General features: G+C 43.6%; 1 protein-coding gene across 1 annotated transcript; it reads right to left on the reverse strand.

Moving 5' to 3' along the window:
• Positions 1–898: 898 nt before the first annotated feature.
• Positions 899–16,305, reverse strand: SLC35E3 (solute carrier family 35 member E3). Its single transcript, XM_046013617.1, has 5 exons — positions 15,714–16,305; positions 14,734–14,844; positions 10,080–10,238; positions 7,068–7,150; positions 899–2,299 (listed from the first exon to the last, which is right to left on the reverse strand). The coding sequence occupies exons 1-5, from the start codon at positions 16,113–16,115 to the stop codon at positions 2,113–2,115; spliced, it is 942 nt and encodes a 313-aa protein (XP_045869573.1). The 5' UTR covers positions 16,116–16,305; the 3' UTR covers positions 899–2,112.
• Positions 16,306–16,783: the final 478 nt, after the last annotated feature.

The raw sequence follows: 16,783 nt of genomic DNA on the forward strand, positions 1-16,783 counted from the left end.
TGAAAATTTTGTATTAGATTCTGCATTTTGGTGAGCTGGACAGGCCAGGATTACCACTGCAAACACACACAGATGCTTTCCTTCTTTCACTGGTTCTATAAAGTTCTGACACACAATATAAAAGTAAAAATAGCAGGTTCTCTTTATTTGTAACAGGTAAAAACTGAAGTTCGGCCATTTAACACAGAATTAAAAACAAGTACAGTTACATCTGTAACAAAAGGACAGTGTGGGTTCGTCCACAGCACCGTTTCTGTGGCTGCGCCCAGTTATTCGTCCAGGAATTTCCTTTTCAATGGGAAGATCATCTTCAGGGCAAAAATTGTTGATCAGACTCCAGTTCCAGTGGTAGGAATTTTATTCACTTATATATACACATACCTTGACCCGATCTTGCTCTAACCTTTTTATTGCCTTCCTACTGACATCAGTCATTTATTATAACCCTCCCCAACATGATTAGATCCCCCAAGTATTTACAGTTAAAAAGAATTTCCACATAACATAAATCAACTCAGTTGTCCATATGCAGAAGTCATGTAATCCTTGCTGCACAGAAATACTTTTCTCCAGCTTTGGGGAAATAATTATATGTTAATTTAAACACATCCAGAGAACATTTCTTAGACAAACATAATGCCTGAGGCTCATCTGGTAAGAAAGATAGCTTCATAATTCTTAGCACAATAAAATATATCTTTAGAAACTGAGAAGAACCAAGGAATATTTAAAACAAAAACAGAAAATCACATATACTTGTCACTTGACAATTGACCGATATACTGAAATTCTGTCAAAACAGATTTTCAGTGAGGTTTTTCATTTCAAACAGGCCAGGGGAAAAAAAATCCTAAAAGGTATACGTAACATTTTTAAAAGAGTTATTTATTACAGGAGGGACTGTTGCAGTCAATTTATTGTGAGAAGTTACCAACAACAACAGCTTTTAATGCTCAACTGTGAAGAAGCTAGAAGGCAGAAACACATTTTGCAAGGAAATGTGAGGCACTACATTGCCTTTGGCTGAAACCCTGTATTTCCCTTGTAAGCTAATTTTTAAAAATTATCCCCTTAATAACTAATGGAACTGGTTAAATATTGACTGTTTTTCTACTACTCTTTAAAAACTTTCCACATATTTTCACCACGTTTCTGCTTAATGTTTGGATAGTATTTGCCCTGACTTGTGGCATGACAATTTTCCTCAGCCACCTTAGAAAGAGAATTCACTACAAAGCCTTCAGTGTCAGAGAAAGCTCCATGCCGGCCTCCAACGTGGAAGGCAGGGTGACAGCAGAGAGGTGACAGCAAGAAGTTACCAACAGGAAATGCTCAAAGAGGCCGAGAGAACAAACACGATAAGACACTTGCTCAGTTCCATCGACTATCTCCTCTTTGGACCATTTAAACATGGAGCTGTTCTGTTTTTTAGGGTGCGATACAGTTTCTAGAGTTCACTGAGAGCTCAGAAACAAGAGAATACCTATAGCAACTGCAGTTTTCTGGATAACGTGTAACTTCTCCTATCCATTTTCTCTGAAAAAATTGTACTTTTAGATTTGGATTTTGTCTTATGGGCTTCTTTCCTACGCTTTGCTTTCTATAAATGCTATTTCACTCCTGTTAGTGAAATAAGCAGGAAGTTACACTAGATGAACTAAAACAGATATGCTAGATTTAAATTCTGACTTGAACACTTTGGCTGAAATTATAAAAGAGCTCACACTAGGGGCCACCTATGAATAAGCAGAGGAATCCTCGCTTTCCTTAGAAAGGTCTGAACTTACAAACCACGACACATGTGTAGTAAGGTTATCTGGACCTCTCTGTCCCTATTATAGAACTTTAATTTCATGTATTTTATTTCATTTAATCAGATCATCCGATAGACTTCATATAATCAGTCCTGGAAAAGAAGCATGAGCCATGGTCTTAGAGGTATTCTAAAGGAGAATGTCCTATTTATGAATAAAATTTCCTTTGTGTTACTTCTTGCAAACCATCATTCAGTGAATTTTGCGATACAATTTTTTCCTCTTCTTTGAAAGTAACTTGCACACTTAATTAACATTTTTATCTTCCTGGGGTGGCTTTTTCTCCACCAAAACCCAATTATGGACGCTGTACCAGTTTACTCTTACTTCCTTCCTGTTCACTGAGTTTAAAATGGGTATAGGCGAGAATGCCAAATAATGTGCATAACATGCCGAGACCCTGATTAATTGACAGCGGATCCTTAAATAAAACATAGCCTCCAAATAAAGTAATGCAGAACTTGAAGTGTCCAAACATGTTATAGCTGAGGGTTTTGGCTAAGGATCAACAAAACCAACAAGCTAGGTTGTGACAGGCACACACTCACACACACACTGAGAAGGAAAACAAGCTAGATGTTACATTCACACAGGTGCGCACACATACGTGCGAAGCAAAGCCTTCCAGTGGCTGGAGAACTGCATGAAGCACAGACTGAATCACACCCCCACCTCTCCGCCCCCGCCCCCATATAGGAAACAAGGACTTGGGCCTGGGTCAATCCCAGGCTTCAGCAACAGTGACCGGAGACTGCCTCAACTACCTCGACTATCTCTCTCCAGAGCAAAGGGGCTATGCTATAAGGTTGGAAAGGAATTGAGAACAAGGTATAGAGAAGCTCTTTTGCCCAGCAACTTATGACTATGTTTTTTTTTTTTTTAAAGATTTATTTATTTGACAGATAGAGATTACAAGTAGGCAGAGAGGCAGGCAGAGAGAGAGAGAGGAGGAAGCAGGCTCCCCGCTAAGCAGAGAGCCCGATGCGGGGCTCGATCCCAGGACCCTGGGATCATGACCTGAGCTGAAGGCAGAGGCTTTAACCCGCTGAGCCACCCAGGCGCCCCTATGACTATGTTTTATAGTGCTCTTTCTAATAAACTTCCCCTGGCAAATGCAGGAGATGTACATGGCACCAGACAGCAGACTCAAGGTAAACACATCCAGCAGGACTCTGTTTGGGAAGGAAACGCTGGGTGCCATGCTACCTGCTTGTGTCCCCTCATGTCATCAGGCATAGCATTTACCTTCACTGTGGTATCATTCTTCCCATCCTGCAACTGTTGGGGCTCAAGGATTTCAAATAACTTAGATCACCACGTTTGGAAGTGGCAGAGTTGAAGTTCAGATGTGAATTGGTCTATTTAAGTCCAATTCCACGTTCCAGTCTGGGGTGTGGCCAGCAGTAACTTGCCGCCGGATTCCAGCTTTCCAGATCACTGTGCTGAAGATAAACTAAACACGTACCATGCCTTCAAAAATCAGGCTTTCCATATTTTACACATGTGTTTTTCCATGTAAATCAGGACTTCACTATGTTTTCAGATGTTTGCTGTGTAGCTGGCTATTCCTCCAGTAACGCTATTCGAAATAGCTACCAGGGGCGCCTGGGTGGCTCAGTCAGTTGAGCGTCTGCCTTCTGTTCAGGTCTTGATCCCAGGGTCGTGGGCTCAAACTCCGAGTGGAGTCGGGTTCCCTGCTCAGCGGGAGGGCTGCTTCTCTCTCCCCTTCTGCTTGCTGCGCACCACCCCCACTGGCTTGTGCGCTTTAGCGCTGTCAAATAAAATTTAAAAAATCTAAAAAAAGAGGGGTGCCTGGGTGGCTCAGTGGGTTAAGCCGCTGCCTTTGGCTCAGGTCATGATCTCAGGGTTCTGGGATCGAGTCCTGCATTGGGCTCTCTGCTCAGCAGGGAGCCTGCTTCCCTCTCTCTCTCTGCCTGCCTCTCTGTCTACTTGTGATCTCTGTCAAATAAATAAAATCTTTTAAAAAAAAAATCTAAAAAAAGAAAGAAAAGAAATAGCTGCCACTCTGTGCCTCAGCTTCCCTGCCTGTACAATGGAAATCGATAAAAGCGACTTCACGGGATTAACTAGGCTAATACATGCACCGCACATGTCAGTAGCTGTCAACAGCAGCATTTATGCATGATAAACACCTGCCAGGGGCTTGGGGCATCTTCTTGGGGCAACACTCCCCGCACCCCGACCCTGCAGATGTGACCAGCGCTAGCGCTGACTGATGGCAGAGGAGAGCGACAGCTGCAGGGCCGGGCCGGGCGTGCACACCTGGGCCTTCTGACCTCTCTGCTCCCGCTCTGTTTTCTGCAGGTTCCTTCTGGGCAGGAGAGCACCGGCCGTGTCACCAGGGAGTCTGTGCTCACCTGACCCACCAGATGGCATTTCCTGAAGAACAGAGGCTCTTCCCCAGGAGCTAACTCTAACCGTTAGGGGACAGGCTTCATTTTCCACGGTGAACTATCTGAAAGCCACTGGTTCTAACACTTCAGTGTTTCTTTACTCCTCAGCCCCTCTTTTTAAGTAGCTCATGATCTGTGGAAGACAGTTATGTGAGAAGGAAGGCACATGTAAAGAAAATTCTTCAGTGAGGTAAAAAAGAAAAAGAAAAAATATATATACATATATACACACTTTCAATTAAATAAAAAAGGAACACTCTACACCTGGTATTTCCAATTCCCCTCTCTAGTTCCCCTCACTGCCCCAGTCAGGCTTTCCCCTCTATGCTCAGAAAGCTCTTGCCAGAATAGCAGCGCTCTCCACCTTCCCAAGGCCCCTCCTCAATTCCTGCCCTTCCTCGGCTTGACCTGTCAGTGGTATTCAACATGGCTGACCCCCCTCCTCCTCACCCAGGGGGTTTGTAGGGCTTTCCTCCCCTACCTTGGTTGCTCCTCCACGGCCCGTTCCTCTCAGCTCTGGAATAGTCGACATGGACGGAACCCAGGACCCAATCTCTGGGCAGCTCTTCTTCTACTTGTTTGCTTGGTAATCAGTCTCCCTGCCTTAAACAGCCTCTACACAGGACACCTGACTGTCTCTGGAACAGCTGCTGCTGAGATCCCGACCTTGAACTCTCAGACTTGCTCTCCCCTCAGCTCCCCACTCCCAAACCTCCTTCGGGCTGTCCTACTTCAGCTGCGGCAGTGCCCTTCTTTCAGTGCAGGGCTCCTCAGCCGGGGTGACGTTGCCACCAAAGAGGACTAGACATCTTTTCGGCCATCATAATTGGGGAAAAGGGGGTGCTACTGGCACCCAGCAGGCAGAGCCGGGGTGCTGCTGAACATCCTGGAGTGCACCCGACAGGCATCCGCAAACAAGAACTGTCCAACCCACAAGGTCAACTGCACTGATGCTGAAACACCTGCTTCAGGCCGTCCTCAACACCATAGCCCAGAGTGATCATGTTAGAATGTAGATAAAAGCACGTCCCTTCTTTGCTCCGAGTGCCAATGGCTTCCCATCTCAGGTGCAAGCTCTGCTCAGCCCGGCACCCTGTTCCTCTCAGAGCCTTACTATTCTCCACACTGCGCTCTCCCTGCTGCAACCATGAGGTCTCCTGGTTGCTCATCAGGGCCTCCCTGCTGCTCCCTCTACCAGGAACACTCTTCATCCTGGTCTGCATGGGGCAGCTTCATTTCCTCCAGGTCTTCACTCAAAAATCCCCTCCCTGTAGATGCCTTCCTGGCTTCCACCCCCAAAATTTCAACCCAGTCCCCATTTCAGATCCTCTTCCCCAACATTTCAGATCCTCTTCCCTGCTTTACTTTTTCTCCTTGGCACCTCACAGTATCTGACACTGTACATGTATATGTGAATTTTTTTCTTGTTTTGTCTCCCTCACCAGAAAGGAAACCTGGGAGAGCAAGGATTTTTGCTCACCCCTGTATCTCCATGCCCAACATATGGTAGATAGTCATCATGGAAGGACTTATTAAGTCAGTGCATGGTTTACAGTGGTTGTTCAATAAACATTGGTTGAGGGGCACCTGGGTGGCTCAGTTGTTAAGGTTGTTGACCTTTAGCTCAGGTCATGATCCCAGGGTCCTGAGATCGAGCCCTGTATCAGGCTCTCTGCTTAGCCAGGAACCTTCCTCTCCTTCTCCCACTCCCCCTGCTTGTGTTCCCTCTCTCACTCTCTCTCTCTCTCTGTCAAATAAATATAATCTTAAAAAATAATAATAAAAATTTTTTAAAAAATATTGGTTGAATGAATGAATGTTCTTAATCAGGGCACAGCACTGGATGCCTTGATTCAGCAGCAGGGGGCACAAGGTCGGGGACTAGACTGCGTGGGTTCAAATCTGGACACCACACTTCTCAGCTATATGACCTTAACCATATTACTTAACTTCTCTGTACCTCTGCTTCCTCCTCCGCAAAATACAATGAAAGAATTTATCCGACAGAGCTGCTTTGAGAGTCCGATGCCTATTACATCTGAGGTGTTTCTTTCCAACAGAGCCTGGTGCAAAATAAATATTTACTAAGTATAGGGGTTTTTTTTTTTAATCATTCTTATTATAACTGTTGTTTGTATTTATTGATGGTTGACAAATAGGCTGCTTTTTTTACTTTGGTGACATCTCAGTGTTCACTCATTTAAATAGATCAGCACACTTGGATATAATGTTACTAAACTACCTCTCCGAATTGGGGAAATCCTTCTTTGCCTTTGCTTAAGAGTGGAGAAGGAGTGAAACGAGAAGAGAAACAGAATGACAAGCAAAATGTTACAAATGATTCAGACCTTTGAGGCTTGATTTCATTTCTTGATTGGAGAAAAACAGGCACACCCATATCCAAATAAGTACAAAACCATGTTCAAAAGTCAGATTTCAATGGTCTGAAGTTATCTTTTGTTTTTGGATTGACTGTACCCGTACTTTATTACTACAGACACTGAAAAGTGATTAAAAACCCCAGCGTCCATTCTGTTATCCACTCAACAAGTATTTAATTTGACTCCACTGTGGGCCAGGCTTGGTGTTCTATGTTGATTTTGATAAGGGTAAAGGTCACTTACTGCAGATGAAAACTAACCCATTTCCCTGGCTCACCTTTCTTTAAGTTTCCATAGAGTCTGGTGTGGAAAGATACAGGAAAAGACTGAAGATCAGCCTAGCTACTCAATTTAGGCCACGTAATAGTAAATGCAAGACTCACAGAAGGAAATGAATGCGACAGAGTTTGGGAAAATAGAAAAGACAATGCATTTGTGAGTTGTTAGGAAAAGGATACGTGACTGGTGATGTGTTCCCAATGATCCAATAAATCGATAAGTTCACCATGAAAGCTATTATTCCAGAGAGCAGCACCATCAGCTACAAACAAACCCAAAGAATCATTAATGTAAAGCAGTTGCGATCATTATCATCATCGGGTAAAAATCCATCTCATTAGGCTTTTCTAAAAACTTAAATAACCATCATTAAGAACAAGAGTTTTAAAAGAATCCATTTGGGAGACAGCAAGAATTGAGGGTAAAATAGCAGAACGAATAGTACTTAGAAATGTAATTTTGTCTACAAGGTGCAATAGAAAATTCTCCAATAACATCCTGGCTGAATGCGAATTTCCAGGTTCACTTTTCTTATCCATCTGAAGAAAAATTATATTGTAATAATTGCTAATTATAAAAGTAATACATATTCCATATAGAAAAATCAGAAAATAAAGGTAAGAAAAAAGAATGTAAGGACTTTTCATAATCCTAACCACCCACCACTGTTAATACCTTTGTAAGTATCCTTTCAGATGTTTTTCTATTAATTGCTCGTATTTATTTTTATTTAAATGAAATCAATGGGTGTTCAGTAGTTATCTATAACCATACCTTTGGAGGAACAGAATAGGGTCTGGTCCTCAAAGAGCTTGGAAACCGTTTGATGACATACTAAAAATCATGCTAATCATAGCTGGCACTTACACAGCACTTACGATGTGCCAACAACTGTCCTCGATGTTTTACATATGTTAGCTAGATTAATCCTCACAAGCACCCATGAGGTAGTAAAATATTATCCCTTTTCACAGACGAGCAGAGGAAGGAAAAGCACTTTGCCTTAGTTCACACAGTAGTACGTGGTAGGGCTGAGATGAAGCCCAGGCAGACTGATTCTGGAGGCCCAGTGTGTAACCCATTCCACTGTGGCTACCTCTTAGCCACAGGAAAGCCAGTGAGCTCAGGAAACAGGTAAAAGGGTATGGAGCGCTGCCTCATGAAGAGACCAACACACAACAGATTTTTTATGAATCTCTAGGCAGGAGATGTCCTTTAGAGCTCGGGGAGGGAGTGGGTGTTTGGACCTTGAATGCACGTACAGATTAGACAAAGAAGAAGGGGTAGGACTCCAAGCAGACACAACAGTAGGGGCCAAAGCACGGCTGCAAGAAAGCACAAGATGTGTGCATGGGACATGAAGAAACCAGCTTGGCTGAGGATGGGGGACAAAGTGGCTGAACACCTGGGGGCCCCTAGAGTATCCATCCAGACCTTTCCCACTGTTGTATTTAAAAAATTATAAAGTCATATTCTACTTCCAAAATAAGAGAATTAGATAAAGTATCAGTTATTATTTGAATTATTAAGAAATATAAATTCTAAAGAAAATATGTCCTATTTGAAGAGCCCTCTGTCCCCCGAGGCTTTTATCAGCTTTTAGATCATGGAGGTCAGAGGAGGACTGAAGGAGCTGGATTTGTGTCCTATTTAGGTAACAACAGTAACACCTCATTTGTTTTACCATAGTGAGTCCATTATAATTTCAAGTAAGAGCATTAAAGACTTAAGAAACTGTTTCTAGAAATATACTGTTGTTAATTTTATTGAGTTGACAGAATGTTATACGCGTACTCCTTGATGACTTGGACCATCACCGAAAACATAATTGCCTCTACTTTGAGGCAACGATGCCCTCTAGGGACATTAAGGAACGGAGGTGACTTTTTCTCACTCAGTGGACTCAGACTGCTATGCTCTTAGTTCCTCTGACTTTTTGGGGGCCACTTTTCTTCTTCGACTCTGTCAGGGGGCCTATTGCAGAAAGCCCCTCCTTTCGGTTTAAGCTATCTATGCTGCAAGAGTGTGAAGACCAGGTAACCAAGATGGCTAGAACTTTCGTAAAATTAAGAGGAAATACTGAGAGACGGACAAGTGATTTCTACTGTGGAAAAAAGGTTATATGCAAAGTATGTGAACTGGAAACCACCAGCATTCTGCTCACAGGCAGCGGAGCAGAGCACCTGAGAATATGGGTTTTGGAGTCAGCATGCTTGGTCTGCTTACTGGCCGTGGGATCTTAAGTTAGCTCCTTAAATCTGCCCCTCAGTTTCCTCATCCTCTATCCTAAATATGAGGATAATAATAGCAGTCACCTAATAAAGTTGTTATAAGGATTAAATAAGTTAACATTTGCCAAGTGTTGGAGTCGTTCTCAGGATAGAGTAAGGGCTCTGCAAGTTTGAGAAATGATCACTACCAACAAACAAGCCTTTTCTGTGTACTGTGTTCCAAAGGTTAAGGTTGTGGGAAGCATAAATTCCTTCCCTAAGGAGGGGGATTATACTTTCTAACTTAAAATGTCCCCAAAGTACACTTCCCTTTGATCTGGCCATTCTGCTCTTAGAACTCTGTTCCAAAGGGGAAAAAAGTGCCAGTTCCTAAAGATATATATAGTAAGGCTGTCTACTGCAACACCGGATCTATTATACGGACACTGAACAGAACATCTGAAGAGAGGTTCACGAGGTATGAAGCGAGAAAAGCAAGATGCAGAAAATTATTTTCATTATGACCTCACTTTTGTCAAAGAAATAAATGTTTAATTTATGTATATACGTGTGTGTGTGTGTGTGTGTGTGTGTGTGTACTGTTTACATGCGTATGGATAGCAGAGAAAAATATGGAAGAACACACACTAGAATGTTAACAAGACTTACCTCCAGGGGCAGAGATGGGGAAATGAAATGCTGAATGTGTGTGGGGAGGAGGGCTGGGGAAAAGGAATCCATGATCAGAACAGCATTTATGACACGAGTCCGTGTCTATAAAATTACACACACATACACACACACACCACGCTGTGCCTCAGTCTCTTTATCTAAAAAAGAATCCTTTGCTTGCTTCCCTTCAAGGGTAATTAGGAAGATTAAATGTAGGAATGGATCTGAGATCGTGCTCTGAAAACTAAAAATCGCACTAATAGCAGAGGGATGATTCTCTTGTTTCTTAGTGAAACACTTAGAACTTACCAATGCGGACAGTGACCAGGGGCCAAATATTCCTCCTTCTCCGAAGACTGGCTCGAAGAAGGGCACGGCGACCAGCAACATGGCAGAGGACATGGGGGCCTGGTAATATAAGAGCTGCATGGAGTTCACTTGCAATTCATGCTGCTTGGCTCCTACCCACTGAAAATCAGGAGACAAAAGACGTGAGGTTAGGAAAAAAACACCACCACTTAGTAAACAAAAGATGTGACTCCAGTCACCAGGATGGGAACATGGGGGAGGGCTGAGGGAAGCAGAAATGCCTAATTCTTCTACAAGACTCCAAAGATCAATTTTTAAAAAAAGATCAATAATATATACAAATGTCCTTGAAGCACCCTGGATGAAAGGAGCTTTACAAATTCAATGTATGACAATCTATTTTCTTTTCAGTTATAAAGAAGGAGAAAAAAATATCCCCTCTTCCCGCCGACCCTAGTAAATGGGGCGAGTCAATGAATTCATACAGGGGGGCCCTCGAGTAACAGGTCTTGGGAAAAGGAGACAGGAATGGACATTTAGGTGACAAGCAGGAACAGAGACGCAGTGTTAGACTTCACTTCTTTCTAAAACTGCTCCCCGCCCCTCAAAAGAAGTAGGGGGTAAGCAGGGCAGACTAATAAGGGATTGACAGGAACCTCAGAGATCCTGGCTGCCAGTGTGGGTGGCTAGAGTAGTATGTGAGGCCTTTCCATTAATGTTAGAAAACCCAGTCAATGGCAGAAGGAATTTTCTTCTTTCTGGATGATTCTACTGTGGGTAATCCCCCATGAGTACACTAGAAGAAGTTAGGGAATTGCAAATCATTTTAAAAGACTGTAACAGGGGCGCCTGGATGGCTCAGTCGGTTAAGTGTCTGCCTTGGGCTCAGGTCATGATCTCAGGGTCCTGGAATTGAGCCCACATCGGGCTCTCTGTTCAGCGGGGAGCCTGCTTCTCCTTCTCCCTCACCCTGACACTCACCCTGCTTGTGCGTGTGTGCACTCTCTGTCAAATAAATAAAATAAAATCTTTAAAAAAAAATAAACAAATAAAGATTGTATCATTCAAGGGGTGCCTGTGTGGCTCAGTCAGTTAAGCATCCAACCCTTGATTTTGGCTCAGCTCATGCTCTCAGGGTTGTGGGATGAAGCCCAAGTTGGGTTCCACACTGAGTACAGAGCTGGCTTGTCACTCTCCTCTGCTCCTCCCCCTGTTCATTCTCTCTCTTTTTCTAAAATAAATAAAATCTTTTAAAAAGATTAAAAAAATAAAAGCCTGTATTACTCAGGAGAACCAACACCTCAAAACCTCAAATCCCATCCATCCTCAAAATGTTTCACAAATATGACTAAAAGGAGGCTTTAAAGAAGGCCTGACAGGACTGTTTGAATAAGATCTGGCAGGAACAGCCCAGCTTTTGAATAACTGCTCCTACATAATTCTTTATCCTGTAGATCTGGGTATCCTGTTCTATAAACTCGAAGGCTATAGAAATACACCAAGACAAAAATAGGAGAGCAGGAAATTTGAAACATACTCTGCCAGCCTTCACTGAGAGTCTTCTGTGACTATGAAGGACAAAGAATCAATTCTTCCGCGGCCTGCTCCTGGGGAGGGTACAGGGAGCAAAAACGGAGGCAGAGTGTGGATGCCCGCCCCTCGGTTTCTTTAGCAGCCTCACTGGACAGCTGGTGTGTGACAGAGAACCGCCTGGAATGGTGGCTCTTCTCAGGGCCTCCACATCCCCTCACTGCACTGCACCCTGGCTTCTGCCCACCATCGCTCTAAAGCAACTGCTCCCCCAAAGGGCACTGTCACCTCCAGAGGTGACATCCCTCTGCCCTCTTCCTGAGGGGGCTGTCTGTGGAACAGACAAACGTCTCCTGGAAGACGTTGACTTCTGGTCTGCACTGTTTCCTAACTCACGTCTTCCTTCATTGACTATTTGTAAGGTAGATGTCCCTCCTTTTTATCTCCCTGACTGATCTCACTTACACCTGAAGACATCTCCAGCTCTGACCTCCTTTCTCAGGGCACCGCTAGTCCCCAAACTCCAACAGTTTACCGGCTGCCTTCACTTACACGATCTGCAGGGACTGTTCTAAAGCCAACTCAGTACTTACCTCCCCAAATTAGCTCCTCCTGTGTTGCTCCCATCATTAAAGACCTCATCACCCCCAAGGATGAGATGCCTTCCTTTTCTCATTCTACATTCTGTCCGGTACAGCTCATTCCTTCTCCAAAAGATTCCTGGGCTCTGTATTTTCCTCCGCATATGTTTTCCTCTCCCACTCTCTGTCCGGTGCCTTCCTGTCTTCCCCCTGAACCACAGACAGCCTCCTAGCTGCTTATCCGTCACTGTCGCTGAAACACAGGTAATGATCAAGTCACTCCCCCGCCCCCCAATCTAAACCCCTTCCTGGCGCCTGCAGGATAAGGAGCACACTTCCTCAGCATGACATTCAAGACTGTGCCATCTGGTCTTGCCCACCCTTAAGCCTCAGGCTTCCACAAGGCAACTAGAATCTCACCAAATCCATCAAGTTCTCCAAAAATGCTCCGTATGTCCACACATCATTGCAAAGAAAGACCTCTGTTGTACTTCTCTGCTAAGCAAATTCCTGTGGGCCCTTCCATTTAAATCGCTAACTTTTCCATGAAGTCTTAACCTCACCACTCCCTTGTAGAACTGCCACTTCCTCCTGGGTGTTCCTCAGAACTTTCCTCAGACCCTGAGCTACACAGCGATTAGCAGTCTACATGTGTTTCTACCATGCTGGATTTTAGTTGCTTTTCATCTTCGTATCTTCAAGGCTGAGCATCAAGCAAAAGGAATGTCTGCTGAACGAATGCCTAAGGGAATCCGCCATCTTTCCACAACTAAAGCTATTACCTGATCATTCATCTTTTAACTCCTTTGATTGCCCTAGCAGTATGAGAAGAAATAACTTAGAAATTACACCTGGATACAATGGGAAACTACAGCTTTTTTTCTTTTTTTTTAAAGATTTTATTTATTTATTTGGCAGAGAGATCACAAGCAGAGAGGTAGGCGGTGGGGGGCGGGGGAAGGGGATGCAGGCTCCCCGATGAGCAGAGAGCCCAATGTGGGGCTCGATCCCAGGACCCTGAGATCATGACCTGAGCTGAAGGCAGAGGCTTAACCCACTGAGTCACCCAGGCACCCTGAAAATACAACTTGTTTAAAATGAACTTTTGGGGAGTCCTTAACAGTACTTTTACTAATAATAGAAAACTCTGCCTGTTAGTTTGTCCACAATCATTCCTTAGTCAATCCCATTTCAAATATGTACCTGAGGGATACAGAATCCTTTGATTCTAATCTACAGTAATTTTGAGGCTTGTGGGGAAAATGGTCATTTGGCAAGGACAGTGAATACTCTGAGTTGAATTATGTGTCAGGGATACAAGAAATTTTGATGTTCAATAAATAAAATTTCTTGTTGTACTTAATAAACAAGTAACCCCTCTTGGGCAAAAAAAAAAAAAAATCTGCTTAACAAAAAAGAGGAATAGGAATGTTCACTTACTGTATCTAATAACAAAATTTAAACTCACTGAAGTATATCTAAGTAAAGCTTCTTAAAGCACAAGGGTGAGCTTGCTCTAATTCCTCTCTGTAGTGAGAGTATCTTGGAGCCAAATGACAGCATGGGGTGGGTCCTCCTTCTCTTCCTGACACTGGTCTCTTATTTACACAGCTCCTTCCCACTTAAAAATGTACTCAACTCCACAATGTCTGTACAACAATGTTTCTGAAATGATCAGTACTATAATGTTTCAGATGCTAAGGCTGTATCTTAAACCTGTAACATTCATAACAAGAACACCTTAGTTTATAACCAGCAGATATTTGTGGAAAAAAAAAAAAATCAGTTACACAATTTGGTTCTGACTCTCCATGCAGGCACACAGAATTTCCAGTCCAAGGTTTTCAGTATAGAGAAAATACTGTTTCACAGCACCCTACACCAAGTTATTTTCCCCCACTACGTAAGAAACAACAACAAAAAATACTTGCTGAGATTTTACGGTAATGAAGTGAGTGGATCCATGCATAAATTTTTAATGAGAGCCTGCTATAGGCAAAGCACTGGGATACTATAGTACCAGAAGTGATATACCCATTGCTAGAAAATACGGATATAGACAAATCATTGGAAGCTGATGTACAAGCAGTATCAGCAGCATATTTTTTTGAGGAAAAGATTTATAAATCTCAAATTTTCCTTTCCTGTTCAAATTTTGGAAAGGGACTTGCTCCTTCACAGTAATCTTATAATTAAAGAGTAAATCACAAATTTCACCAGTAGTCTCGGTTTCAAGAATGAAGTCTTACTACTACCTATTTTGTAAAGATTTCCCAGATAAAGCTACAGCATCCCCGCAAACTCAAGACTGTGAAGCACGGATATTATACACTTACAATAGATAGGGAGGTACTTGGTGAGCATCAAACACCCAAGTTTCTCTGTCTCTTTTCTTCTCTTCACCTTGAGTCAGACAATTTATGCAATTATGCTTTCTTCCCAACAGTCTATTGTCTCTATACTGTATTTTCTAAACCTTGGGATACAGCTTCAAATTTATGAAATCTGCTAAAAAGGCACATAAAGAAAAAAAAATTACCAACCACTTGATAAAGGGATGTAACTAAAACACCAAGAGCAGCAAACACCATTCCAAGGAAATTAAACTTCACATCGTAATAAGAATTTAGGATTACACCTAAGGTTATAGGAATCTGTAAAGAAAAAGAGGCAAATGTTGTTCAGATTAAATTCATGAGACAAACGTAGTATTTCTTTTATGTTGTCTTACAAGGTTAACCATAAAAATATCACTGGGAAACAATAAACCTCTATAATTGGATTTTTTTTCCGTTTGAAAAAACAAACTGATTTCTTCAAAATGAAATATGTTAATTCTATATTTATGTTCATATTTAATTCTACTTAAAATTCTGGGTAAAATTAATGAGTCAATGCAATGCAATTTGCAACAAACACATTAAACCTGCAAGTACAGAGGACCCCCCCAACTAGTGTCTAAACAACCCACAAGCATGAAGGTATAACAAAAGCATTAAGAATTTAAATACTGTAAGTCACTAAGTATTAAAATTATCATCTCCTTTTATTTAAAGACACAAAAAGACTCTGCAGTATGTTGCTGCAGACATACTCGGAGACATATTGTATGCTGAACCTTTAACGTTTACCATACAAGATTTGATTCTCCTGGGCCAAAGAAGGGCCATTTTTCAGTTTGAGATTTTGCAGATATTCTGAAACGCTGAATTGCGTAATGCAATACAGCTTTCCTTTCTTACCAATCACAGCATTTATGGATTTCCATCAAACAGTAGTTACGAAAACTTACACAAGCACACTCTTCTGGGCTAAGAGCCTAATAGAGTGCCAAGATGACTTTATTCACCTCTCCCAAATAAACCTGAAGTTCACATGGCCACAGATGACTCATTGTGGTGGATTTCAAGACGATGGGGAAAGAGGGTGTGGCGCAAGGTTAAACATTCGAATTTCCCGGGGAGAAAGACGGTCCAAGAGATGGACGGGTAAAGGTGCGCCTTGCCAAGCTGAAGCTACTCACCAGCGTGAGCTGTATTTTGGTAGAGAAGGTTTTCTTGTAGCAGAGGGTCTGGATGACTATGATGACCGGCGTGGTCATGGCTTTGGCCAGCTGATACGTGCCTATGGTGTTATTCTGCAGAGAGAGATTGGTGAAGACCACGAAGCCGCAGAAGCTGAGGGCCAGGAGGAGGAGTTTGGAAGGCGGTAGACTTTTGGGGGCAAAGATGTCCAGCTTCTGGCAGATGTACAAGCCCAGCCAGGTGACCACGAAGTGCACCAGGGTCAGGCTCATGTTAGGGAAGCCGTGGTGCACATATATCCATTTGTTGAGGAACACGATGCAGATGGACACCAGGAGGTTGAGCAGGAGCCCAGCGGCGATGCGCCCGTTGCCTCGCATTCGGTCCGCAAGCGATGCCATAACCCCGGCCAAGCCAGGGCCCTCCAGCCCCCGAGAGGGATGCCCAGCCTGCCTCCAGCTGCTCTTCCCCTCCTCCGCCGCCGCCACGTCCTCTCCGGCTTCACGGTCTGGTCCGGGAGAGGCATGCACTCTCCGCGTCCCCGGCGGGCAGCAGCCTCAGCTGCACACACAAGCTCCGCCGCCGCCCATTCAGCTGGTGACGACGCGGCAGCACGTCCCGCGCGCCCCGCCCCGTTCCGCCCGCGACCACGTGGCTCGGGGCGCCCGAGCTTCCGCCCCCGAGCTGGATGGGGCGGTCTCTACCCTGCGCAGGCGCGTTGGGCTCCGCGTGAGATTAAAACCACGTCCTCGGTCTCTTACCTCCTAGGTGGCCTAATGTCAGCTCTGGTTGGGTCCGTCTGGGACTCCTCTCTTTATGTTGGACTTCTCCTGTGTGTCCATTGACTCACTCGCTGGACAGCTGCTTTCAAGCTGGTGGAGTGCGGACGCTATGGGCCAGTTTTATGTATGAGACAGGGGCCGAGCAAATGTAGTCATAGCCAAAGAAGGGACAGCATTATTTCTTAGAAGCTTATTTTTAAACATTTTATCTTAACAATCAAAATATACAAAATAGCATGATGAACTCACACTTATCATCGTTAGTGCACCGTTTCGGTTTTCTTCTT

The sequence above is a fragment of the Meles meles genome, chromosome 7 (assembly GCF_922984935.1).
Source record: "Meles meles chromosome 7, mMelMel3.1 paternal haplotype, whole genome shotgun sequence".
NCBI lineage: Eukaryota > Metazoa > Chordata > Mammalia > Carnivora > Mustelidae > Meles > Meles meles.